The sequence below is a fragment of the Mus pahari genome, chromosome 14, assembly GCF_900095145.1.
Source record: "Mus pahari chromosome 14, PAHARI_EIJ_v1.1, whole genome shotgun sequence".
Taxonomy (NCBI): domain Eukaryota; kingdom Metazoa; phylum Chordata; class Mammalia; order Rodentia; family Muridae; genus Mus; species Mus pahari.
The window spans coordinates 76,517,970-76,545,968 of record NC_034603.1 but is presented as its reverse complement, the minus strand read 5'-3'; the positions used below and the strand labels follow the sequence as shown (position 1 = coordinate 76,545,968).

At 48.0% G+C, this 27,999-nt stretch overlaps 1 protein-coding gene across 2 annotated transcripts in view; it reads left to right on the top strand.

Moving 5' to 3' along the window:
- Positions 1-27,675, top strand: part of Rgs9 (regulator of G protein signaling 9) — a 71,175-nt gene extending 43,500 nt beyond the window's left edge. Inside the window, exons 10-19 of one of the 2 annotated variants that reach the window (XM_021211881.1) lie at positions 4,005-4,034; positions 5,015-5,076; positions 5,886-5,999; positions 7,505-7,620; positions 12,828-12,915; positions 14,231-14,369; positions 15,690-15,775; positions 17,366-17,483; positions 25,445-25,929; positions 27,255-27,675. In XM_021211881.1, coding sequence (XP_021067540.1) covers positions 4,005-4,034; positions 5,015-5,076; positions 5,886-5,999; positions 7,505-7,620; positions 12,828-12,915; positions 14,231-14,369; positions 15,690-15,775; positions 17,366-17,483; positions 25,445-25,929; positions 27,255-27,405 — 1,389 coding nt within the window. In that variant the 3' untranslated portion in view covers positions 27,406-27,675. The remainder of the gene's footprint in view (positions 1-4,004; positions 4,035-5,014; positions 5,077-5,885; positions 6,000-7,504; positions 7,621-12,827; positions 12,916-14,230; positions 14,370-15,689; positions 15,776-17,365; positions 17,484-25,444; positions 25,930-27,254) is intronic. The other variant, XM_021211880.2, reaches the window with a different exon arrangement.
- Positions 27,676-27,999: the final 324 nt, after the last annotated feature.

Below are 27,999 nucleotides of genomic sequence, written 5' to 3'. Positions count from 1 at the left end.
AAAGAAAAGAAAAGAAAACCCACCTGTTCAAGATCATATAGCTCAAAACATTCACAGGTCAGACCTGCCCTTTAGAAAAGTCTAGAACCTTTCCTCAGTGCTGCCTCACGTCGCACACATTTCATTATGTGTATGTCTCGGTATGCACATAGGGTACACGTGTGTCACTCCTGAAGGGATTAATCCCATAGACAAGTGTGTGTGGAGCTAGAATTAAAAGCTAAGACTCACATAGACAAGCCAAGATAGAAATTAGGATCCCCCGGCTTCAGCTGGATCCTGTCATAGGCTGAGCATCCCCAACTCAAAAGTCTTCCACGTCTGAAAGGTGGTGTACTGGAATGATTCCACAAGTGGAAGAGAGTACCCTGAGAAGCTTCCTTTGGGCTGGACATGACGGTACATGTCTTTAATCCCAGTACCCTACGAGGTCGAAGCCAGCCCGATCTACACAGCATAGATTGTTTTATGTTGAAACTATCTTGTAAAATTATGCTCAAGTTAAGTGCAGAAAGTATAGATGAGGTATACATTGACTTTCTGGTCAGCTTTGGGTCCTGTCCTCTAGCTGTCAATGTCTGGTTAAATTCCCAAAGATCTGAAAAAAAAAATCTGAAGTCAGCAATGCTTAAAGTCTGCATTATTTAGAGTGTGCAATTCCCACCCCATGTTAGAGAGCACACTGAAGGCTGGACCCCAGAAAATTACTGGTAGTTCTGGGAATCCCACGAAAGAAGCCACACCACAGGCAGAGTTCTGAAAAGGTAGTAAAAGCAAAGAAAGTGAGTGAAATGTAAAAATAATTAAAAGTCTGAAGATGGAGACGGTGGCCCCGTGGACAAATATGTGAATCCGCAGGGAGGTCAGCAGAGGTAGAAACAAGCGTGCCTGACACATCCAACAGCTCCCTGTGGGACCTAGAGAATGACAGGACAGCCAGAGTCCTGCTCCTTTCTTCTGTGTTTGTGCACTGAGCCCCCTGGGCCCCAGGGCAGGCTGTGGGGCAACAGAGGATGGGTAGGTTGGTGTGGGTCCTGGGTTCTCTGGACAACGATGTCTAAGATACTGGCTAATGAGCATAGAGCTAACCGCGGATTGGTCTTTACACCATTACGGTGATGAGTTGTGTTTCTGTGTTTGTATACCATCTCCTGGCTGAGGCTTTTCTCTCTCTGTTTTAATTGCAAATTAAAAGGCTTCAGAGTCCCTCGCTCAAGGCAAAGGCAGGCTGTGGTGCAGGGAGCCGGGAGCCAGCGAGGTGGAGAGAGGCCATAGACCCAGTGACTATGTCTCATGGCTCCCTCCACAGCCTTGCCTATTGCAGAGGTGCATTTGAGTTTTGGTTGAGCCAATGAAGGGCCAGAAGCTTCTATGGCAGGGTATTAATACCAACAACTGTCCAGAGCCTTGGTCTCCTCAGCATGGAATCAGTCATAAAATCTTTCCCCTTAAAGCTTTTTAATAGTTCAAAGGAAGTGTGAATTGCTTTGTGTTTGCTGAAGGGTAATTACTATGGGAGAGTCCAGTTCCTCTTTCAGCGGAGGTCCTAAATCATTAGATACTGTTCCTAGCATCTACTTCAACAGAACTCTATCAGAGGCATCTGATTATACTAGATTTCAATGTAAGTCTACTCTGGTCCCAGGGTCCCTTTCTATCTAAAATGTCTTCTAAAACAAGGCCCTATGTTGAGAGAGACCAGAGGCAAGGATAAATGTGATTGCATCACATGTGATCTACATCAGTGCTTCTCAACTTGTGGGTTGCAACCCCCTTGGGGAGGGATTGTCAAATGGCCCTTTCACAGGGGTTGAATGTCAGATATCCTGAATATCAGATATTTACATTACAATTCATAACAATAGCAAAATTACATGATCAAGTAGCAACAAAAGCAGTTTTATGGTTCGGGGGACACCACCCCATGAGGAACCATGTTAAAGGATCCCGGCATTAGAAGAGTTGAGAACCACTGCTCTGGACTATCTGCTGAGTGTTTCCAGATGTTTTAGAGGAAGCTTACAAAAAGTCTATCTTCCTAAACTCCCAAGCACACCGGAGCCATCATCGAGTTGGTATTTGTCAAGGATCTGCCCTGCGTTAGACAAGATTCTAAAGGAAGCAAGCACCTGTGTTCCGAGGGTGCCATTTACATTGTAAAATATAGTCACGTTAAGTCAAACTTGTGATGATCTGTGAAAGAGAATGTCAGATATGGCAGCAAAATAACTCCCCGCACCTTGTGCTGCCACGGTAACAATCCATAGATTTCCCGTGAAAAGCAATGATGTAAAATCACAATGAGTCAAAGCGATATCCCACATGAATGAGAGAGGAGAGCTGTGTTCTTGACGTCCCATATTGGCCCTGGGAGATCCTGTGCCTCTGAGCCAATGGAACACTGGCTCCCTTTGGAGTGTCTAAGGAGAAGCAGGGTCCTTCTAACACATGTGACCCTATTCCTAATGAAGATTTGGGTTAACTCAACCGCATCAATATTAGGAAGGCAGGCGTTATGAGGTTCAGCTTGCAGGATGAGAGTCAGCACCAAACAGCCCTTGGACATAACCACATCTTAGAAAACCAAGACTGAGATTCCCACAGCCCCAACCTCACAGGATGGCGTGGGGTGGAAAGGTGGACCCAAGAGAGCCTGCTCCTGTGGCTTGTAGCCTGGGAGACTTCAGCTGGAGAAAGACGGGGAAGCCTGCCGTGGAACCCTCCGTTCCCTGTCTCTACTCAGAAGGTCCAGAGAGAGACAGGACACCCTGGGGCTCATCCCCACTGTGAACTTGGACTTGCTTTGATAGCAAGGGTACAGAGGCACAGTGTGAGCTCCCCACATCCTGGGCCAACTCTTGAGATGAGGCTGTGGGGTTTCGTTTTAGTTTTAGTCCTGTGGTTTGGTTTTAGAAACATGGCTATGTTATTATTTTTTTGTTTTCAGCTTGTGATGTCAGTCAAATTGTTATGAGTGCCTGAGAGTGAATCTCACAATCTATTCAAAGCTCCTGCTGGTGAGAAAAGAAACATTGGCTCAGGGTCTACGTGGGCTTCTCAAAGATAGAGATCGTTGTCCCTCCTGCTGTGCATCAGGGAGAGGTGGCTTCCAGTGTGTGTGTGTGTGTTGATGCATACTCTCCACGGTGCCGTAGGGTTCCTATTGCTATGATAAAACACCATGATAAAAAGCAACAGAGGAGGAAAGGGCTTATTTCAGCTTATCCTGTCCCTGACGGAAAGCAAGTTAGGAATGTGGAGGCAGGAACCAAGGCAGAAGCCATGGAGGAGTGAGTGCTTGCTTCTGTGGCTTGTTCAACTGGCCTTCTTACACACACCATGGCCACCATCCCAGGGTGGCACTGCCCACGATGTACTGGGCCCTCCCACATCAGCCATTATTAGTTAAGGAAATGTCCCATAGGCTTATCCACAGGGAAGTTGTATAGATGCATTTTCTCAATGGTGGTTCTGCCTGTTCAGGTGACCCTAGCTTGTGTCAAGTGGACACACAAGCAAGCACGTGACATATATGCGCAGGCCAGAGTGTAACGTTGTGGAGTTGGTTCTCTCCTTCCATCTTTACGTAGGTTCTAGGGATCAAACTCGGGTTGTCAGGCTTGCCGTGGTAAGTTCTACTGAGCCAATGTCTACTGAGCCATTGTCTTAGCCCAGGTCACCCTCTTTATCTTCCATTTTCTGCTCTTTCTAATGGGACAGAATGGGAGAGCAAGGCCAACTCCAAACTCAGTCTTTAATTCACCTTGGGTTTTAGGAATACATCTATAGTGGTAAACTATATCCCTTCCTTGGCCACGCCTTTTGCTGTTAGTCTCTGTTGGTGGCACAGAGTAGGGCAGAGGTGGTAGAGACAGTGGCGGGAGTGGGATCCCACCTTTTGAGTATGGAGAGAAGAGCAGTTTTCTCACGGGATAATGTTTCCTATTTTTCAAGTGGACATTTGAACTGTACAGATTTAATGGCTTTTCTCCTTTGTTTTACAGAAACAAACTGTCACTGCTGTCAGAAAAGAGGTAATTAGTCTCCCAGTTCCAGTGAAGCTTGGTTTTAAAGTCTTCTAACAAATTGTGTGTACTGTGGCTTCACACGAAAGTAATGAAATGAAATCCATGTGTAACGTTCGGGCAATTGTTTCCAAATTAATGGGCAGCAAAGGATCCTTGGTGAGGTCTGAATGGAGCAGATGCTGGGGCTCGGGATCTGAAATGTCCCTTGAAGCCACCCATCTGAGGGATGGTCAGGGAAAGAGGACTGTGGGAGTGAAGGCTGCACATCCCTACACTGGACCTCGCTCTTACAAATCCATTTGGAATCTGAGCAGGGTGACAAGCTATCTACTTTGGCCAGTCTCTGCAGGACTTCAACCTACATCTCCCTATCTCACTTCAAAACTCCTTTGGACATTGTGTGCCCCCAGCTGTTGGCTTTTCTTCAAACTAACACATGATGGGTTAAGGAGGGTACTGACCAGAAGTCTGAAGTGTGAACCCGAGCCCTGACTTAAAGATGTAGAGTACACCGTTGGTATGGATACATGGCCTTGGATCTCTGTGTAATATCAGAGTTAATCGTACTCAAAGGCCGGGGAAGTTGCAGATCATATTACTTATCTTGTTGCCTGACCAAAGCAACTTAAGGGTGGAAGGGTTTATCCTGGCTCACAGTTTTAGGGGATGCAGTCCACTATGGGAGCAAGCCGGAGTCACAGCAGCACTGCACAGGGAAGCTGGTCACAGGATATCCACAGTCAAGAAAGGGAGATCTGAATGCAGCTGCTGGTCAGCTGACTTCCCTCTGTGTCTTCAATCCTGGAGCCTGGCCTGTGGCCTGGTGCTGTTCACCTTAAGGGTGGAGCCTCCCATCACAACCCAGTCTAGAAATCCCCACATAGACATCCCCAGAGGTCTGTCTGCCAAGTGATTCCAGAACCTGTCAAGTTGAGAGTCATGATTGACAATCACAGCTATCTCCTAACAGCCGTCTCTCTTTCCAGATCATGTATTACCAACAGGCCTTAATGAGGTCCACAGTGAAGTCTTCGGTGTCTCTTGGAGGGTATGTCCCCCGATTTGTCTTGCTAAATCACGACTGATAGGGGGTGTAAGAGAATGTCTGCTTTAAGTCAAACATGACAGACCATGTGAAAACTGACTTTAGGTTCCAATGAGCCATATTTTGTCACTGCTGACTTCCAACATCAGATTACAGGTCAGGTTCTCATAAAAATCTTCAGATAGCCTTTATACCTTCCCAAATTAACAGATTTTTAAAAGTGAGCCATCTTCCCTAAAAGTATGCCTATGGCTATGGGCAGAATTCATGGCAAGAGCCTGTGGTTCTTCGTCACACACAGACAAGCGCATCGCCTCTGTCTCAGACATCAGGAAATGCATTAACTCAGAAGGTCCCACTTAGCTTGAGGCCAAAGTGTTTCTGGTAGTGCACTGAAGTTCCCAAACACAGGCATTATTGGTTCTAGAGGTGGAATCCAGAAGATCAGTGGTCTTGGTTCATCTGTGGCAATTGCAGCTTCTAAGATGGACACCAAGACACAGATTGGGTCAACTTTGGAATATAAAATCTTCCTATGACATGTGACAAAGCCATGTTTGAACTAGGGACAGAAAATTGACAAGGGGACAAGATTGGAAGAAAACAGCACTATTTCCCAAATACACTAAGACAGATCTTTCCAAATAGCTTCCCATCCCAGGGCTGTCGTGAATTTTTTTCTGAGCCAACAGTAATAGACATGTAACTAAACCGATACCAGAAGAGAGGCCAGGCAGGCCAATTACGCCATGGAGTTATCGGGCCGCTCTGGGTTGGGTTTCTAGAACCCCACCCCCCCTATCTGTTTTCAGAATTGTCAAGTACAGCGAGCAGTTCTCGTCCAACGACGCCATCATGTCCGGCTGCCTTCCAAGCAATCCTTGGATAACAGACGACACCCAGTTCTGGGATTTAAATGCCAAATTGTATGTATTTCAGACGTTGGGATTTTAACAAATCTGACTTGTTTGATTTTTTTTTTTTTTTTGGTGAGTGTATGTGTATGATGTGTCTGCATGTGTGTATGAGTGAGTCCATGTGTGTGGGTCTATGTGTTCATGTGTATGGAGGCCTTAGGCTGGTATGTCTTCCTTCACCCATCTACACTTTGTTTATTGAGTCGTGGTCTCTCACTGAGCCCATAGCTCTCCAGTTCTGGCTTAGTCTACCTAGCTAGCTTTCCCTAGGGATCCTGTCTCTGCCTCCTGAGGGGGGAGACTACGGGTGGCTACCACACCTGCTAGGTTTTGACATGGGTTCTGGAGACCCGACGTGGTCTTCACACTTACATAGCAAATGCTTTATCCATTGAGTCATCTTCCCAGCCCAAAATGTGCTTTATTTTAGAGTGGCCTGTGGTTCAGTTGGTAGAGTGTCTAGAATTCATGAAGCCTCAGATTTGACCCCCAACACAATATAATGGAGAACCTGTAACCCCAGCACCTGGGAGGCGGGAGGATCAGGCATTCAAGGTTCCTGAGCTACATAGCAGGTTCAAAGCCAACCTGGTATACACCAGGCCCTATATCAAGTTTGAGGGTTTGTTTTTTTTTTTTGAGTTATAATTCATATGTCATACAATTTACCCCTTTAAAGTATACAATTAAAATGTTGTTATATTGACAGGAGAATATAATGTCTACCACAATGTTTTAAAAATAAACCTGTACCCTCTAGCTGCCAGTGCCCCCAGATCTCTACTTCCTGAGCTCCCCCTAGATGATCACTAGTATTCTCCTATGCTAGATGCTTCCTGTCGATGACATCACAGGATGTGTGGTCTTTTATTAGGCATTTTTCACTTCCTGCTAAACTTTCAGAGTTTATCCATGCTGTAGCAAGATTTAGCATTTTGTTTCAGTTTTGTATAAACGAACTTCCCTGTGTGAATGTGCTTCACGCACACCCGTCTGTCTGGAGAGGACATTTGAGCTTTTCCCGAGCGGTAACTATCATAACCAATGTTGTCACAAACATTCATTCATGTATGTTCAGGGTGAAAGGGAAGTCTTGGTGAGTGACAGATGCAGCCTGGTAGCTGTGACCACAGTATCCAGGGACCAATATGTCACTGGAATTCTAACCTGGCTTGAAGGTGGCAGCCTGAGCTTTCACAGATTGTTTTAGGACTGCGATCTTTACCCCTCAAGGTTTTTAGAACAGGGGTCCACTGGGTTGTGACTCTCCCTCAGCTCTGGGAGGCCACATATCTGATGTGAACCCCAGGGGACTTGGAGGCTGTGTCTTCCTAGTAAGTGGCGACTTGGATTGTGTGTCTATGCAGAGGCTAGGGGGCAGAGCAAAACTGGGATCAGGTGGAGGCATTGGCCAAGGACCTCATAAAGGTTGGTAGACCTATCACTCTCACCCAGGCCTAGTACAGCCCCTGTCTCCCAGGGAGTGCCGAATTTACCAATCATTGTCCTTGCAGGGTGGAGGTCCCAACCAAGATGCGGGTAGAGCGATGGGCTTTCAACTTCAGCGAACTGATTCGAGACCCCAAGGGTCGGCAGAGCTTCCAGTACTTTCTCAAGAAGGAATTTAGTGGTGAGTTCTCCTTCCTTCCTTCCTTCCTTCCTTCCTTCCTTCCTTCCTTCCTTCCTTCCTTCCTTCCTTCCTTCCTTCCTTCCTCCCTCCCTCCCTCCCTCCCTCCCTCCTTCCTTCCTTCCTTCCTTCCTTCCTTCCTTCCAATTCCTCTTCTCTCCCTCCCCTTCCCTCCTCTCTGAGACAGGATTACCTGTAGCCCAGGCTAACTCTCAACTCTATATAGCCGAAGATGATCTTTACCTTTTGGTCCTTTTGACTTTCCATCCCAAGTGCTGGGAACAGGCATGAGACACTCTACTTGGTGTTATAGGGTTCTGAAGCTAGAACCCATGGCTTGGCGGGTGCGTGGCAGACCCTCTAGGGCCTAAGCAACTTCCCCAGCATGAGTCTTTTATTTTTTTTAGTTACTCTCCCTTTAATGGCCAACCTAGACTTTTAGGAGTTTTGCAGTGGGCGCTTCCATACCTTGTTAAGGCTTTTAAACAGGATCTCTTGCCTTTCCAGAGGTAAGAGTCTAACCTGGGTCTAGAACCTTCCTTTTCCATAGGCTCAGAAAGTCACTGCATTCTGGTGTGTGTGTGTGTGTATGTGTGTGTGTGTGTGTGTGTGTGTGTGTGTGTGTCCAGCGCCAGGGAGTACTACATCTTCTCTACAATCTCCTTAGCCTCACTCACAATTCCCAGGGCTCCATCCCTTCTTGGTTTCCCTCATTTCATTGCCCAAAGTTCCTAACCCACTTCCCTGGCCTCTGGCCCTCTACCCTCACCTAAGTACATCTTCAAAGGCCCGGAAGCTGAACAAGCTGGCTTCCCAGGTTCTTTGGAAGTCCTATTGCCTTTAGCTTAGAAGTTCTTGTAGATTCAACCCAACCATGCATATCTTTTAGTCTTATTGTATTTTACACACACACACACACACACACACACACACACCCCAATATGTATTTCTGTATACCATATGGATGCAGTGCTCATTGAGGCTAGAACGGGTGTCATATTCCCCAGAACTGGAGTTACAAAGGGTTGTGAGCGGCCATATGGGTGCTGGGAATTGAACCCAGGACCTCTGGAAGAGGAGCCAGTGCTAAACCGCTAAACCATCGTGTTCACCCGGACCCAGACCGGGGATGCCTTTTTAATTGGATTGAGTCGCAGTCGCTGTGGTCTTGAAAGCTCCCCGGATGATTGAAGTGTAACCTCTTGCTCTGGTTTCTTCCGAGCCTTCAGAGGATGTGGGCTTTAGTGGAGGAGGTCTGTCTCCGAGTGTCTCATTCACTGAGAAACATCTGGGAACACGCTGAGGCCGGATCAGAACCAATTACATGTTCAATTTCTTCGCCACCTTTGCTGACAAATTGGCTTTTATGCAGTTTATTTTATCTGTTTGTCCATTCCCATCACTGGGGAGCTCCCTGATTGGGTTTGAGACTCCAAGGCTGATTACCCTAAAGCAGTTAGTCGGTCTGGGGAGCTGCTTCTGAAGCAAGACATACTGGACGTGCTTTAGTCTGGATGGTGGCCCGATACAGAGCATTGCATTAGAACATGGCTTGCTGTAAATCATTCTCTCTAAGCAAGCCAAATTGCATAAATGTAATAACCCTCCAAAAGATGGATGGAACAGGAGCGGGCTCCTCAGCGCCCCGTGACTAAGTGGAAATGGTGCCATCTAGTGGACAGTAAGTAAAGTAGCATGCTGAGCTTCAGCCATCCATCCCTTGATAAAAGCAAACATCTAGAAAAATTTCCTTGAGTCTCTGAAACCATATTATATAGTCAGTCTCCTGAGGAGATTCAGAAGGATTCATGTATGAACAGGGAACACAAACCACTGGTTTTCTTATTTAATTAAAAACTTAAAACTTAGGTATGACCCATATGCGATTCATCCCCGCCCCCACCCCACCCTACCCCCACCTTTAAATTGAAGTTTCATATAACCCAGGCTGACCTCAGATTCACTGGGTTGCTGAGAATGAACCTGACGTCCAAGTCCTCCTGCCTCTGTCTTCCAAGTGTTCCGTTGTTGTTGTTGTTGTTGTTGTTTGGTTTTGAGACAACAGGTCTCTGGGTAGCCCAGGCTGGCCTCAAACTCGTGATCCTCCTGCCCCAGTCCCCGAAGCGATAGAATTGTGTAGTCCACCACCCTGGGCTCAATCCAGTGGCTTTGCTGTCTTGCTTCGTCTTACATGTTCACTGAGCCATACAACTGCCAACACTAGCTGATTCTGTCACAGCTCAGGGAGGAATGCCTTCCCCACCATAAGTCATTTCCAATTCTTCCCTCACCCCAGCATGCTGCACACTCCTCTCCCTCAGTCCCTGTGGATTTGGGTACTCCTCGTGCTCCTCGTAATGGGGACTGTACGGTGTGAGACCTTTCCTTACTTCGTGTTCTACACTCTTCTTTATGACTGCACCAGGTTCTATTGTATGAGCATACCTGTATTCATCCATCCGTTAGCTCATGGGATTTTTAGGTTTTTTTTTTTTTTTAACGTATGTATGTGGGTGCTTTGCTCGCAGGTATGTTTGTAACTCCGTGCACATGTCTGGTATCACCGAGGCCAGAAGAGGGGGGCAGGTCCTCTAGAACTAGAGTTATAGATGGTTGTGAGCTGCCACGTGGGTGCTGGAACTTGAACCTGGGTCCTCTGAAAGAGCAACAACTGCTCTTACCCATGGAACCATCTCTCCAACTCTGGAATTTGGATTGTTTTGGCTTCAGGCTTTATGAATAGAACAGTGAACATCTTATACATGTTTTAAGGTGTTTATTAACATTTTAAAAATGAGTGTGTATAAATACTCCTGTGGGTGCTTGAGCACATGCCTGCCACGGCGTGTGGAGCCTGAGAAACTGACCCCAGAAGTCTTCTTTGGTCGTTCTCTGTTTTAGTCATCAAGTCAGGGGTTCTCAATTGAACCCAGGTCTCACTGATATGGTTGACATGACGATCCAGCTGTCTCTACCTCCCCAAAGGGTAGAATTACAGGCAGGCCTCTGTGCCCACCTTATTGTAACACAAAAATGTACCATTTTAACCATTTGAGTTCCCTGTTTAGTGAGCAGTAAGTGAGTCTGGATTTCCAGGGTGTTATCCCAAGCTGAAACTGTGTACTTAATTACTACATGGTGCTGGAGAAGTGGCCGAGAGTTCTCCCAGACAAGAGCTCAGTCAGCCTCTGGATTCGCAGTCAGCAGGAAGAGAGCGGCTCTGGATGTGCAATGGGCTTTTTTGAAATCTCAAAGCCCACCCCCACAGACACACTTCCTCCAACAAGGCCACACATCCTAACCTTTTCAAGCAGTAACATCTCCTGATGACCAAGTATTCAAATCGATGGCCCTATGGATGTGTGTGTGTGTGTGTGTGTGTGTGTGTGTGTGTGTGTGGCGTTCTCATTCCAACCACCACAATGCCTTCAAGGTTCGTTCATGGAGCACCATGTTCTAGCTTGCCTTCTGCGGCTGTGATAAAAAACCCACCACCACCACCCAAAACAACCTGCGGAGGAATGGGTTTACCTGGTACATATTTCCAGACCACAGTCCACCACCGGGGGAAGTAGAGGCAGGAAGTCAAGCAGGAGCTGAAGCAGAACCCACAGAGAAGTACCATTCCTTGGCTTGTTTCCAGGCTAACGCTTAGTTACACTTCTTATACAGTCCAGGCCCCCTGCAGTGGACCGGGCCCTTGTCTATCAATAATCAATCAAGAAAATGGCCCACAGATATAGCACAGGCCAATCTGATTGAGGCCACCCCCTCCCCCAGTTGAGATTCGTCCAGATAACTCTGGGTTGTTCCAGCTGGCAGCTGAAGCCTTAGCTCTTACAATTCTTTCATGACGGACGTGTCTGTTCCTCCTCTGTGCCGTTTTGAGTGGTTTTTTTTACCCTTTGACTTTTAAGAATAATTGCTCATTTAATCTAGTTATAAGTGATCAACTTTCAATAAGCAAGGGGTATGGACGTCAGATCAATAGATTACTGAAGAAAAACATTGGCCTGTGATGGTTTCTGTCGAAAGAATATGTGCCTCTGTGGTTATGGGACAAGTTCTAGCTAGTGTGGGGTCGTGTAGCCTCTACCAGTCTGACCTAACTGGGGGTTCTCAGGAAACACTGTGGAAGCAGAGGAGAAGGTCCTCATGCCTATTAAATGGCACCACAGTACTTCACATACAAGTACACACACACACACACACACACACACACACACACACACACACACACACCGTTACTTGCTTACTGATGACACCATCTTTATTTTCTCAGGTGTAATTGATACATGGCATCATTAGAATCCTTGTACCAATACATCCTGATGCTTTCCAGGTTCAGCCAAGCACTGGGGAGTGAATGTGAAACTGGCAAGAGATATTAAGGATTTGGGGGGGTCCATTTTCTTTTCTCTCTCTCAGTCTAGGGGAGCAAAAATCTCTCTGGTTCTCGTGACACTAAGCACCCCTAATAGTCAGGTATCTTTTAAGCATCTGCTATCAGCTTTCAAATATTCCAAGGACTTTTGGGAAGGAAGATGGTAGTGGTGGTGTACAGAAGGTGGGGGTCCCTGTGCACAGTCAACTAAAGCAGGCAGAAGTCACATGGGCATGAGATGCAGCAGAGTGTAGGAAGTTGTGAAGCCATCCATGCTCATGAGCCTGTGTGAATTGTTCAGGAAGTGTTTGCTATAGCTAAGTCCTCAGCCAGAAAGAGTGTGGGAGCTGGTAGGATGGTTCAGTGGGTAAAGGCATTTGCCTCTCAGCCTGGTGACTTCAGTTCAATCCCTGGGACCCACATGATGGAGATGACCAACTGCATAATTCAACCTTTAACCTCTATACTCATGCCCACCAATAAACAAACAAATACCAATTTAGAAAAAGATCAAGGCTATACCGTTGGAGGGCAGAATAGCATCCACATAGTGAGTGAATAATTTCGTTAAACATGCTGGCAGCCAATTCAGTTTATGGCTCACGATCCACACCATTGCTGGGACCCAACAACTCCCTCACCCTAGAAGTGAGACATGGCTCCTTCTCTCAGTCGACGTGGAGTCATTTGATGTCCTGGTGCTCAGTGACTCATCCTGCAGGAAGACGCTCAACAGCTGAGCTGAGCCCACCTGACCTTCCTCTCCTCTTCTCTCCACTCATTTCCTGCCCGGCTTTCATCTTCTTGGGCTGTCTTCCTCATGCAGGGGAGAACCTAGGATTCTGGGAAGCCTGTGAGGACCTGAAGTATGGCGATCAGTCCAAGGTCAAGGAGAAAGCAGAGGAGATCTACAAGTAAGGCCTGGCAGAGGCCTGGGGGAAGCCTCCCTCGAGGGTGTGGGCTGGAATGAGGGTTGGGGGAGTTCCCACATCCTGCTGGCTGGCTGGGCTCTGGCCGGCATCAGCCATTGGACCCACTATGCCATAAATGCTTCCCTGATGTTTGGGAGGTTTGAGCATTTCTCTAAAGGAAGCCAAGTGAGATGGATGTGGAATTTTCCTGTTCCCATTGGTTTGTGTTCAGGGATTATGAGAGCAAGCCACTCTGAACCACAGTGTGATTAGTGTGTGTGTGTGTGTGTGTGTGTGTGTGTGTGTGTGTGTGTGTTGTGGTGGGGGCCGTCTTAGACACAAGACAGTGAAGGGAAAAGACATCTCCATGTGTATGAGATTGCGATCCCAGTTTGGGGTGCAAGTGTGAACAGGTTTCTGATTCCCTACCCTCATTTTAGCCTCTACTGACTTGCTCTAGTAACAGTGGGAGTCTTTCTGACTTAGAGCCTGGGAGATGACCCTGTGCCAAACCTTACACAGAGTGATAGGACTTGAGAATCTCAGTCAACCTTGGGGTTGCTGGCCTGGTTGCTAAGATGGTCGCACCATGGGAGCTGGGATTATGGCTGCCTGTCCTCTCTAGTCAGCATTAGAGATTCATCATCAAACTTGCCTAATCTGGCCCATGGGAGAGTAGAGGTTCCAGAATGCCATTTAAGAGGTGTCTGGACCTGGCTTCAGGTTGGTCCATCCTGGCTTCAGGATGGAGGGTAAGGCAGAAGGTTAAGCAGGAGGTAGGGTTTTTTTTTTAATTATTTTTATTTGTGTGTGTGCAGGTGTGTTGTGTGTGTGTGTGTGTGTGTGTGTGTGTGTGTGTGTATGTGTGCTCGCATGCTCTTGCATACCCATGCTCAGTGTCATCACGGTTTCAAGGTCCAGAAGGGAGTTCTGGACTACCCCGGAGCTGGAGTTACAGGCAGTTGTGAGCCACCCAATATGGGTTCTGGGAATTGAGCTCTTGGTCCTCTGCAAGAACAGAAAGTGCTTTGTGGAGCTATTTCTCCAGTCTCCCTAGAAGTCGATTCTACCCTAAATTGCAAAGGTCTCACCCACCTCAGTCTACCCCACCAGCCTCTGGCTTGCTCTCCTAGAACATCAAGGTTATACATTCCATTCTCACGTCTGCCATGACCATATTCTGGCATCTGGGAAAAGCCCAACAACCTCTCCAAAGTGTAAACTCTTCGACATCTCCTAACCAGTCTGGGGGCTCTTTACCCTTTGCACCTGTGCACATCGGTAATCTCCTTTGATGGACATTTCCCTTCCTCTGTAGGCTGTTCCTGGCCCCAGGTGCGAGGCGGTGGATCAACATAGATGGCAAAACCATGGACATCACCGTGAAGGGGCTGAGACACCCCCACCGCTATGTGCTGGATGCAGCGCAGACTCACATTTACATGCTCATGAAGAAGGTAAGCAGATCTTCTCCTGAGGATGCTTGGTGGCCAGGGAGCCCCCTTCACAGTTACCAGGAAAGCTTAGATGTGGGAAAGGGGAGGTGGCACGTGGATACATGTGGATACTTTGTTGCTAGTAGCATGAGACAGGCGGGTCAGCTTTTTCTTCCTCTTATCCACCAGCCTAGACCTCCTTGAGTCCCCCAGCTCCTCTGGCCTGGGAAATCCCCATAGGTGCTGTTTGTATCTATGGGCTCCTTGGGCTGATGGTACGTTGCAGGTAGTTATCTGGGACAGTAAGACAGATTAGGGTCATTGCTGAGAGCAGTTGAAAACTTATAGGGCAGAGTCTCTGCATAAAGCAAGACATTTGTCCTCCAAAAGATCCCGAGGGAGGCTCCTCCCGAGTCAGGGCTTACCTGAGGGGGTCTCAGCATGGGTGGAGATAGGAAGCCAGCTCCTGCTCTGACACATGCAGATGCCTGGCTCTTGTCCTTTAGTATAGCTGTGCACAGATGCACAAACCTCCTGCTACACGTGTGGACTGGTGAGACCGGGGCACTTCGTGAAAGGAATGTTGTATGTCTGCAGTGGACTCTGGACTCTCTAGAGTCATGTGGTGACAAGCCACGTGACTCAATGGCTTCTCTTTTCCTAGGCCCAGATTCTGTCCTACTTCTCATAATTGCTATTACCGCCAGCCAGTCTCTAGGATTTAATAAATCTTTGAGACTGTTCTCAGTTGCTGGGTTGCTGTGGAGGGTATTTCCCATGTTAGTTTCGAGTGGCGTTTCCAGCTCCTACGCTGCTCAGATCCTAGGAAACACCATAAGAACAACCTAAACCCTGGTCCTTTTCAGTATTTTACACAGTATCATCTTCCTTCCTACCAGGCAGAAACGGGTGTGAATGGGGTTAGAAGTGGGCTCTCTCTCCATGGCAACTAAGGATGGAAGGTTAATGCCATCTTATCTCTTGTTAGCCTCAACACAGGCTCACAACTCTGGGGAGGATTTTAGTGTTGGGAGATGGATATGAATTGTGGTCCTAAAGACTCAGGTGGTTGGGGTTCATGACTAGGTAGGATGGGGAGGGGGGTCTGGAGGATGTGCATTAGAGCTCTCTGGGAGAATTTGGCATTGCCTGGTCTTGGGCACCACATCTGAGAACCACTGCTCTCAACACACCTCCCTGAACACCCCGAATTCAAGGAAACAGGTGTCCTTAACTTGGCAGTCCTGTGGGGGAAGAGCTCAGAAACTGCAGCACACTGTACTCTGCCCATCCATCCCTCCTCCTCGCTCACTACCTCTGCTCTGCTCTCCTTCCCACCAGGATTCTTACGCCCGCTATTTGAAATCTCCAATCTATAAAGAAATGCTGGCCAAAGCTATCGAGCCCCAGGAAACCACCAAGAGAAGGCAAGTGGAACGGCTTTAATCACTGGCTGCCTGCTGTTTACTTGAGAGGTGGAGGAGGCTCTCTTTCGGTGAAATGACTGGAGTAGAGCGATTTGCTTGATGACAATGTTGGGGGCTGGAAAGGCTTGTGCAGTGAATGAGTGCCTCATTTGCTTAGAAATGCCCTCCAGCAAGTTTCCCTAGTAATTGCCTCCGGTAAGTTAAGTTTTGTTTCTCTGAAGGGCCCTGATTATCAGACTGGAAATTATGAGTATCGCAAATGGAACATCTGAGTGCTTTTTGTTGTTGTTTTGTTTTATTAACCCCCCCCACCTCACTACCACCAAACTGATGAATAAGAATTAATTATGGTCCGCCCTTGTTCTCTATTGTTTCCAGACCAGAGAGAGGGGTGGGGAATTGTGCACTCAGAGAAATGCAGGGCAGGAGAAGCAAGCAGTAAGTGTCGGTACTTCTGGGGACTCCTTCTTAGAAGTCCCTTAACTAGTTGGAAATTTCCATCACCTCATCTTATACTGGAACAATGGATGACTCCATAGTCTGAGGAGCGAATTGAACTCTTTTGGGGGACATAAGGATAATTTAAAGATTTAAAGAGGAAGGAATAGCAGCTTGAACAAAGCGGTCAAAGTCCGCCAGACGAGTTTTTTTCAAAACACAATCATTTGTGGGCCGTGTTCCCTCCCCCCACCCCCACCTCCGTGGTTAATAAATATTCCTGTTTGTTCAGCCGATGCCGGGGCCAAATTCAGCATCTTCAGTCAACTCAGATTCGGGGCAAAAGTGTAGTGGCGGGGGTGGGGGAGGGAGGCAGTGAGCCAGATTATCAAAGGAGCTTATGAAAGAATAGGCTACCTTGTCCTTGAGGATGACAGCCCTGAATAAACTCTAGTCTATACTATACCATCGTGAAGCTGGTCCCTCAGGGGGATGCGTCAGCATCGCCCGTGGAGGAATCCCTTTCCCCCACACCATACCATACAAACATATCCCTGGCTTCTTACCTTTTGTTTTGTTTTGTTTTTTTTTTTAAATAAAACAACACTAACCACCACAATGGGCTTTCTGTTTGTTTTTATGTGGGTTCTGGGGACCGAGTTCTGGTCCTTACGCTGTCAAGGGAGCTTTCGCCACACCCTTGGAGCTTGGCTTTTAAAACGAGTGCTCGGAACCCTCCTTCTTCCTCAAGACTTGAGCTCTCAGGTGCCAATCACCCAACCCCACGTGCCCTCTTCTTTGAAGATCTTTCAGAGATCACATTGAGATCTTGAAGATCTTGCATTGATATAACAAACTGATCACTCATCACAGTAGAAGGTGTGTCTGTGACCATTATCATCAAGCAAAGTGTCTTCCTCTTGCCTCGTGTGAAGTCCGGTTGTATTCACTATGGTCCCATCCTCTGTTGGGCCACGGTTCTGCAACCCTTGGAAGGTCACTGGGAAAATGAGGGGGCATGTCCAAACTCTAACCTTCTAGCCCAACCTCCCCTAGACATGTTGGTTTCACTGGGTGTCACTGGATGTCACTGGGTGTCACTGGGCAAGCGATGTGGTTTCCTACCAACCACTCGACTGTCTTTCTTTGTAGCTCCACCCTCCCATTTATGAGGCGTCACCTACGCTCCAGCCCAAGCCCTGTCATTCTGCGGCAGCTGGAAGAAGAAGAGAAAGCTCGAGAAGCAGCCAACACCGTGGACATCACCCAGGTCATGAGCAAGCTGGACCGCAGGAGCCAACTCAAAAAGGAGCTGCCTCCTAAATGAATGTCTGATTCCTGGGGTCGGGGTGGGAGCCGTGCACGTAGGAGAGGCACTTACGTCTCCCCACAGAAAGGAGTAGCATTTAGGTCAGCAAAATGTAACGTTCAGAGGGGACTTCCCAGATCAAGGGTTACCTGGCTTTGTTTTCCTACTCCAGGTCACCACGTTAGTGGCAGTGCTTTAGGGAGCGCACGTGTGAGAGGCATAGGAGAAAAGACATTGGATGCTACCTTATCAAGAAACTGATCCTGCACCCTCCAAAGCTGCTTTTGCAGGAGTGTGTATTTAGAATAGTTGTGTGAAACTCCTCACCCCACATCTCTAATTTAGATGCCACTTCGGAATCTACTTGTGATCTATCCACACGGCTCCTATAAGGCCCTTCTGTGGTCTCTCCTGCCACATCTGCCTAGGGAGAGACACCTTTCCTAGTGAGCTTGTTTCCTAGTCATGGTTACTTATTTTCCTTCTATTTTCCCATCCCCTTGGGCATAATGTATGAATCAATAGCTTATAGGAATGAAAGACGCAGGCCAGAGGCGACAAGGAGAAATGTCCTGTTGAGGACATCATTTTTTTTTTTTGGCTAAAGAAGAAAGAAAAGCAATGATGGTTGTGGTCGGGGGAGGATGGTAGATCTCAGATATACTTCCGGCACTACTTGGTAGCTTTTGGAACCACCTTTCCCTGTAGTTATAGACTTTGCTATCTCAGCGCTCAGGGGAGAGGGCAGCTTATTCCATGCCTTGAGGTCTCACAAGGTTATATTTGAAGATAAATACCCCTTAATTATGCAAAGGAAAACGAGACCAGTGTAAGAGATCAGTCTTCTAAAGCAGGAACACACTCACACATTCCACACGCTTATTGAGTACCTACTATGCACGGGGGTTTGGATGAACAAAAGCAACACTGTTCTTCTCTTATAGAGCGTGTAGTGTCCAGGTCTGACAAAAGAAGTTAAACTATCAGGTAGCATTGGTGGCACGGCAGTGGGCCACACACTTGAGTGGCACGCTGTAGTGAACGTTTATTGTTCATACAGATGGGGTCATCTCCGCGGCTCTATTGTTCTCGGCTTGGTTTTCCCCTATGTCTGGAGTTTGGCTTGCAGAAGCTGAAGCTGGCAGGAGCAGGACATGTCTGCTCTGCTGCGTGTGCCTCATCCTCCAACAGCCCTGCCTAGGTGTGGTCTTAGGGCGGTGGCAGAATTACAAGGGCCAAAATAGAGATACGTGCATGCCTATGGCTTCCCGTGGCCTCGTCCATCTGTTCTTGGCCAGAGAAAGCCACGGAGGCCTCCTAGATTAAAGGAGTGAGGAATCAGAGCTGGGGATGCAGATGGCTGGGTACAGGGTTTGCCTTCCATGCATAAAGTCATGGGTTCAATCCCTGGCACCATATTATACCAAACATGGCAGTGCACACCTGTAATCCCAGACCTCAGGAGGTGAAGGCAGGACTATTATGAGTTCAAGGTCATCCTTACATGCATAATAAATTTGAGGCCAGGCTGGATTACATCAGACCCTGTGTCAGAGCAGGGAAAAGGAGTAGGGAAATGGACTCTATTCTTCTTAGTAAAAATATGTCAGAGTCCCATTGAAATATACATGGATACAGGAAGTGTATAAAATTGTGTTCACTGTAGTAACTGTTAACTAAAAACGGGATAAAAACTGTTGAATATGTTACAAAGGGAATGGGTTTGATACATTGATAAGGAAATTGTGTCCCTAGTATACATACTCCTCTTTGAAACAGTGACAGAGGAACAGAGGATGAGAAAGAATTGTCACAGGATGTGGACCAAGCAAGGAGAACATTCCGCAGAGAGAGGGACTATAAGGACAAAGCCTAGGTGTGGGAAACAATTCAGGGTGAACTGAAAAGTCAGGAGGATGGAGTCTGGTGAATGAGGAAGAGATCGTACAAGACAAGGAGAGAGATGGGAGTGGCCAGCCAAGAGGTGTGGGTGGGGCCGAGGGGTGTGGGCATGGCTGAGAGATGTGGGTGGGGCCAGATCACTAGAGACTGTCTAGCCAATACAAGTAGTTTGCTGTCATTGGTTTCCTGCTACCAAGATAATCCCAGCCCCAAAGGGGAGAATAAGCACTTCCAAAGTTCACAAGTTACTCCGAGATGTCACCAAGAGACCTGCTTTTAAAATATTCTTTTGAATATTTATAGTGGCATTCTCCAGCAGAAGCTTCAGGTTATAAACTGAAGAGAGGGACAAGAATCTACCTTCTGTCTTGAAGTCTAATGCCCAATACCTAGCAAGTTTTATACATGTGTGTCACATGACTTGGATGGATGGATGAATGAATGAATAAATGAATGAGTGAGCAAATGGATGGAAGGATGGATGGGTGGGTGGATGAATGGATGGATGGATGGATGGATGGATGGATGGATGGAAAGAACTCTGGATTCTGAGGAAGACTTTTGGGTCCTGGTCTTAGTTCTACCACAAGCCATGTAGTCCTGAGCAACTCACAAGGCCTCTCTGCTTCCAACTCATTTGTGGAAAGAGAGGCTGTCTCTAGATCACTCTCCAAAACTGGGATACCAATTTTACTTGAATATTTAGAATAGGAGGAGTAAATTTAGGTAATTTTTAAAAATTTACATTAAAACAACCATAAATATATTATGAAATAGAATGCAAGATGCGCATGAATTTTTCAGGCTAACGTTGGAGACATCAAAGTTATTTCATGCTTGGCTATGCAGGTTCAGGCGCTGCCCCTCCAAGACTCCTGGGGGGGTGCGTGTTTACCCAGCTCTCCCGCTGTTTGGCCTACTTAAGTGGGGGAGTTGGGGAAGCATGAAGCCAGAGAATGTTTGCCGTCCCTTCTAATCAGTCCACGGGAGCTGAGATCTTGCCAGCAGCATGGTGGAACCAATGAGTTTGTCGTGAGCTCCTCAGGGCACTACTGCCTAGATCCCGCTCATATTTGGTCTCTCCATCTGCTGTCCCACTCTCCACACTTGTGTTTCTCAAATCTGTCATTCTCTGGAAGACAACAGTGTGCTGTTTTGGGTTCCGTCCCACATATATAGGGATCTACTCAGCATTGGAGGTACAAGGTCCTAGGATCAGTGAGGGTCATGGGCAGTAGTAGAGCACTCTCTGTTCAGTGAGTGAAGGTAGAGAGGTCTGAACACTGCCAAAGGATAGGTGCAGGATGGCAGCAATTAATAATCCACAATAATGGGAGGAAGAGGGAGAGGAGGGAGAGAGAATGTATGTAAGTAAGTAGAGGCTAGGAGATATATATCTCCTAGTTTTGCTTTTTTTTTTTTAAAAAAAAAAACAATAAGGATCAGTAGAAGATTATGGGGGGTAGAAAATATGCAAAGTAGTCTTTGTCCTCAGGGGAAATGTGTGGGTGCAAATGGCTATGCCATGAGCCAGAGTGTGATTAGGGGTTTGTCTGTGTTTAAAACTTAAGCCAGAGTAGGGAGAGAATCGTTTGACCTGAGAGAAGCTTTCCAGAGATGTGAGGTCGGCTGGGTCAGGCTTAGGTCAGGCATGGTAGTGCACTCACCTTTAAACCTAACACTTGGGAGGCAGAGGGATGCAGGTTTCCAAGAGTTAGAAGCAAGCCTGCTTTACAAATGGCTTCCAGGATGGCCAGAGTTGCATAGTGAGACCCTTTCTCAACAAACACAAAGAACAAACAAATAAGAAGAGGCTCAGGCTCAGGCACCAGTCAGGGACTGTGGTGAGGAGAAGAGAGGAGAGAGAGAGAGAGAGAGAGAGAGGCCCCTATTGCCTCCTTACAGTTAACAGGAACGACAAGAGCATGGGCAGTTGAAGTACAGGGGAGCCCCGTGATGCTTTGCAAGGTCATTGTAGGAACCACTAGCCTGTGGAAGAGTAAAGACTTTAAGGTGACTAGAGGAGCCCTAGGGTAGGTAATTGGTGTGCATGATTAGGACCAATGGGTAACCTGGACTACCCATCCTGGCAGGCCCTATTTATCATCCAGCTCCCGGGACTTCATGTCATTGTGGCCTCCGTGTACCTCAACTATGAGCTTCAGCTCTTTCCCTCTCTCACTCCTGCCTCACCCCAGTGTCAGAGCCTGAGTCTGACGGTGCTGTCTCAGATCTATAAGAAGATTCATGGGCTTGGTGGCAAAGGGAATGGATATTCCTTTCTAATTCTTAGGTGATGAAAGAGCTTCTGTGGCTGCTGCCACAGCCCCAAAGGTGGCTCCTGCTAAGTTGTCACCATGAGCAAAGCTAACAGTAGCCCCTCGGGGCCCATTTGTGTCTCACATAGCACATGCTCAGATAGTGTTATTACTGTATTTAAATCACCACAATAGCATTTATTGTGTCGTGTCCTCAGGCACCCTCTCAATTTCTTAATGGCACAATTTAACCACATCACAAGCTTCTCTGCCCATGGGGGCTAACTACGCTAGATTATATTATTTTCTAAGGTCCTAGCATTTCCTTTGTAGAATTCTATTTTCCTGTGTGACTCTTACAGGAAACATTGCTTTCATTATGGATATTAAGTAAAAGGTGCAAGAGCCAGGGTCAGGAAAATAAGGATAAAGTACTTAGATTCAGGGCCAGCACATCAGAAACGCTCAACAAATGCGATTGCTACCTTGTCACCATCAAAATTATCACCCTTACCATCACTGCTGTCAACATCATTATCGTGATTATAACCACCATCACTATCCCAGTCACCATCCCCATCATTTCACCAGCATCATCATCACCAGCATCATCACCATCCCAGTCACTGTCACCATCAGTACCATTCCCATCGTCATCATTACCATCACCATCATGGGCATCATTATCATCATCATCATCGCCATCACCCTGTCATTATTGTAACAATCCCCATTACCATCACCTCCACCACCTTCTCTACTGCCACCACTACCACTGTAACAGAAACAACCCTATCACCACTGCCATCACCATGATCACCACCACTACCTCTTACCACCATACTGATTACACTCCCTGTATGCCGCGTGGTCTCAAAGTAAGCAGCTGCTTCCTTCTGTCAGTGCTGTTCTACACGGTGACCTGTCATTCTCTCTGGTTTATGTATAAACTGAGGCACGCTTAAATTGTAGTCATCCCAAACCATCTTAGCTCTCTGCTGCCTCTGCCCTCTGTACTCTCTAGACAGCATTAGGTTATGATTGAGGTATTACATCCTCTAGTTACAGCTTCTAAGAGAGGACTCATTAGTAACGAGGTCAGGACCAGCGGACCTGCATCTCCACGTTCTGTGGCTGAATCGAAGGTCAGTCCCAGGAGGATGGTCTTGCGCTAGACTGTGTTCAGTGGGATGACTAGCTAAAGAAATGACATGGTCACCTAAGTTGTCTTTTATGGGACCGGCTTTCCTTGCTCTTGGAGAAGAGGGGAAGGGGGCGACAGGAAGAGACTAAAGCGGGCTGGGTTCTTGCATGCTAAACTTGGCCACCGGTCTTTGATTTCCCAGCGAGATTCTGATGGAACAAGAGTGAGTAGAGACGCTGAACCATCTGCCTTGTCTTCCATTAAAAACTCTGTGATTGTGTCTTCCTGTTATAACGTGCTGCCTCATTTCACGCTCCTGTCATCCCTTTCTCTGTTTCCGTGCACAACAATAAAAAGAAAAGCTGCTCGTACCAGCTCTAAACCAGGTTCTGCTTTGTCCGTGTTCTGATGCATTTCTGCGCTCTGCACTTGTCTTGCACGCACGCCACTGCTTGCCGCTCATATCATTGGTAGAAGGCGCATGAACTAGCAAGCTCAGGCCTCCATGGGAAGGAACAGAGTGGAAACGCACGGTTTCCTGTGAGAAAGAGCTAGGGGAGAAAAAAAAAGTGTCCTGTACCAACAAGGAAAGTGGCCATTTGCCCAGAAGAGACCATCTCAGGCCAGGTAAGTGATGGAGGGAAGATAGCGGCCGACTTCCTTAACCTGGCTTGTCACTCATTCTGATAGAGAGAAGGTTATAGGGAAGGAGTGAGATGGGGAAGGGAGAGAGAGGGAAGGGAAGAGGAGGGAAAAGGAATAGTCAAGTCACATGATCTTGGTTAAGTCCCTTTGTCTCCAGGAGCCTCAGATTTATCTGTAAGGTAGAGTGATCCCAGGAGTTCATGACACATTCCAAGGCAGAGATGTTCAAATGCACTGAGTGGGTACCTTACCCCACCCCCCCTCTCTCTCTTTTTCTCTCTTAGTTCACTTTCCAGGACATAGAAACCACACAGGCAATATGATGGCAATACATGTTAGTAGGGACAGACGGGGCTTTTTGGGTCACACACTTAGGCTCAGAAACACATTTCGCCCTTGTCTTAGTTTTCTGTTGCTGTGTAACAAATGAGCTCATCCCCCCCAGCTGTCCTCGAGTCGAGCTGACTTTACACTGGGTCTGGATTGTTTGAATGACTTTGAGACCAGGTCTTACTCTGAAGCCAGTAGCCTCCTGCCCAGGGCTCAGGCAGCCTCCTTCAGTCTTAGGGTCTGAGAAAGCCATCTGTGTGGTTGCTGTAGAAAAAGTCTGTTCCTTACTGTAGTTCTTTCTAGGCCTCTCTTGGAAGCAGTAGTGGTTCTGCTGCTCCTAAGACACTACCCACCTCTCTTCAGGACTTCTGTCCATGCCAGGCTTTCCTGTGATAAATGACTATAGCAGGCTCTTAGAATGGACCCAGCAGCCCACACCAATTGACCCTTGTGGGCTACAAAGGAAGAGGCGACAGCGAAGAGCCCAGTGAAATCTCAGCTTTAATTTCCTCACTCAACTTGGAAAAAGCTCCTTCGGGTTCCCTGAGCTGAAGAAATGCTGTGCCCTCCCCTTCTGCTCCTACACGCTGGACTCTGGGGCCATGATGGCCGGGACAATGAGATCCTTCCTGTTTCTCTGCTGAGTCGCAGAATCAGCTCCTCCTGTAGAATTGCTTCTTTCCTGTGAGCTCCCCAGGTTTTATTTTTTATTTTATTTTTTTTTTTAAGATTTATTTATTATATGTAAGTACACTGTAGCTGTCTTCAGACACTCCAGAAGAGGGCGTCAGATCTTGTTAAGGATGGTTGTGAGCCACCATGTGGTTGCTGGGATTTGAACTCCAGACCTTCGGAAGAACAGTCGGGTGCTCTTACCTACTGAGCCACCTCACCAGCCCCCGCTCCCCAGGTTTTATACACAGCCTTTCCCCCCTTAGTTTCCCCTGCCCAGTCTGAGGGGGTACCTGGGCAGTTGCTAGGATTGGAGCTCCTAAAACTTTGCCAGGGTGGACACAGGTGGATGTGGTCTCAGGCATGGAAGCTTAGCAGGGCAACAGTTGCAGGTCTCCCCATTTGCACTGACTGGTTCAAGTTAAACTGTTGAAGTTAAATGTCTTTGGGTAGGGATAGTTCCTTGGGAAAGCATTAGCCTAGCATGGACGAAGTCTTGAGTTCGATTCCCATCAACACACACATACACCCCTCCCCCCCAAATAACAACAAAATAGTGTCAAAAGCTCCAGGTCTAAAGCTATGGTCAACAATGAAGAGGTGACCTGGGGTAGGAATGACAAACGGCATCTGGAGACTTGATTTGAGGGGTAATCAAGTTTAGCTTGGTTACACTCCAGCATCGCAGGACTGGAAGAAGGTCAGTTTGTGGCCGACGGATCCTGGCAAGAGGTCTTTGTATGGCTGGCTGTGCCCCTGTCACAGGTAACCTTTTTAATCAATCCCTCCAGGAGGTGTCCAGAACAGATCGACATCATTGGGCAGAGATTGAGTTAGATGAAAATAGTCTGTAAGGAAATCTGGTTAGATGAGGATAGCCCATCAGCCCTGATGACTGGGAGGAGCTCGAGGGAGTTGAGGTTAGCCTGTCTGCCCTGTCCTAACTGAACCTCCTCTTTCCTTTCCCACAGCCAGGCCAGCACTTGGCTCCCAGTCCTCATCTGGCCGTGTATACAGGGACCTGCGTGCCTCCCTCTCCCTCCAGCCCCTTCTCACCATCCTGCCGCTCCCCCAGGAAGCCCTTCGCTTCCCCGAGTCGCTTCATCCGGCGGCCCAGCATTGCCATCTGCCCCTCGCCCAGTCGAGTGGCCTTGGAGGGTTCTTCAGGACTGGAGCCCAAGGGGGAAGCCAGCTGGTCTGGTGCCAACTCTGGGCCCCCAGTCACTGAGAGCAGAGAGCCCTCTGCAGACCACTCAAGACCACAGGGCCAGCCCAGGGCCCCTCCCAAGGCCCGTGCAGCTCTGTCCCTTGGCAGGTTCCTGAGACGGGGCTGTTTGGCATCGCCAGTTTTTGCCAGGCTCTCACCCAAGTGCCCCTCTGTGTCACATGGGAAGGTGCAGCCTCTGGGGGACATGGGCCAACAGCTGCCCAGGCTGAAACCCAAGAAAGTAGCCAAGTAAGAAGCCGAGGGGCTGGTGCTGTGTGCATGTGGACACAGGGTATGGGTGTGGGTGTGGGTGGGGACTGTGGCTCTGTGGTGATGACAGAAACATGGGGATGAAGTGAGGATTGTGGGGACCAGTCACAAGAAGCCTATCCATACCCTTAAGTGAACGAATGCCTCCCCCAAACCCAGTCCCATCACCTCTCCCTCTTCCGGAGATAGGAAAGAGGCAGGAGTCTTATTTCTTTTTATCTGTCCATTCTCCTTCACACACCTGCCCCACCCCAAGACTGCTAGCCAGGTAAATCCACTGCAGTTGAGAAGGGCCCCAGCACTAACCACAGGCTATCACGTCCCCAGGACACGATTCCCCAGGGACTCCAGCCCTTTCCCATACCATAGGTGTCATAGCCTCCTCGGTCCTCACTGACACCTGCCTGCTCTCCTACAGGTCCTCAAAAAGATACTTGTCCCTGTGGTGGTTTAAGATCACGTGTGTCAGCTTCCAAGTCTGAAATCTGAGAACCCCGAGTGCCCGGGCAGCCGCTGTGTGCACTAGAGGCCTAGAGGAGTGTTTGGGAGTGCCTGGAGCCTCAGCTGAGAGGCGAGACAGATGACACAATCCTACATTTGGCCCTACCTGGGTCCAGAGAAAGAAATGTTAGGCAGGAGCCTTAGGTTGCTATGGAGACCCAGAGAGGGCGATCTCTTCAGTGCAGTGAGTATGGGGACAGCAGTGAACACTGGCTACTGTCCCCTTCTTGCCTGTGTCTTGGAGGAGGAGGAGGAGGAAGGAAGGAAGGAAGGAAGGAAGGAAGGAAGGAAGGAAGTTAGGCTCTGCTGCTTCAGGAAATGATCAGGATGAATTTGTTGATTCTCCTCAGCTGGCCCTGCTGGGAGATGTTCTAGCCCTGCAGCTACTGTCCCACTTCATATGAGGGTATGGAGCCTTGAAAAGGCTTCCTTTCTAGTGTCCCCAAGGGACAGTTTAAAGGGGTTGAGGATTACGTGCTGGTATGTCAACACGACAGGGGCAGGCTGAAGTAATCAAAACCACGAAGACTGAAAAACCAAAATAAGGCGTATTTGGGATTGCCTTTGATTCAACAGAAAAATATAAATCCCAGTCAAAGGAGTCCCCAGAGCCAGTGGCTGCACAGGCCACTCTGGGTCAGCGTCTGTGGCATGCTGGTCCTTGGGATTGCCGGGATCATGTGGGCGTGATTACCTGCCATTCCGCGAGCACGTGGGGGGGGGGGGATTACCTGCCATCCCATGATCACGTGGGGGATTACCAACCCTTCTGCTTCCTTACTGTTTCCCTTTTGTGTCTGAAGCTTTTTCCAGATCAAAATGGAAACGCCTACAGACAGCGGGACCTGCCTGATGGACTCAGATGACCCCAGAGCAGGAGAGTCTGGTGACCAGACCACAGAAAAAGAAGTCATCTGCCCCTGGGAGAGCCTGGCAGAAGGGAAGGCGGGCTGAGCAGGTCCTTGGGCCAGGAAGATGATCCTGGCAGGAGCCATCAGACATGGGGCACACTTGCTCCCAAGCCCAAGTGCCCAAGTGCATTAGGATGATATTGAAAGACTGGAAAAAGTGAATGGGGTGTTGGGCAGGGATGTGTGCTCTGGCTGACTCCCAACGGCCACCTTTTCCCTTTCCCTGCCTTTCCCTTGCTTGGCCAGACAGGCATGTGGGCCAAAGATATCCCTTGCTGCCTTAAAAATAATAAAAGGATCACCTGGAGGAATTTCTTGGGTAGGGGCACTGGCATAATTCCTGGGTTTACTAGTGTTCATAACCTATGACTTGTAAGTTAAACTCATGTCTTCAGTTTTGTGGGCAAGGGGCACTGAGTCACTTCAAAGAGTCCCCTCCCTGTCTGAACTGATTTGGACACGATGATTTCATTAACTGAGTTCCACGGTGGCAGTCCCTCAGGGTGGCATTGCCCAGAAAGGGCAGTAGCTAGGTCAAGGGTCACTTGGAACACTGTATTCTCTAAGAAGTTCAAAAGACAGGGCTTGTTTAGGGGAAGGTAAAGCATGTGGCCTCCCTCCTTCCCTCCCTCCCTCC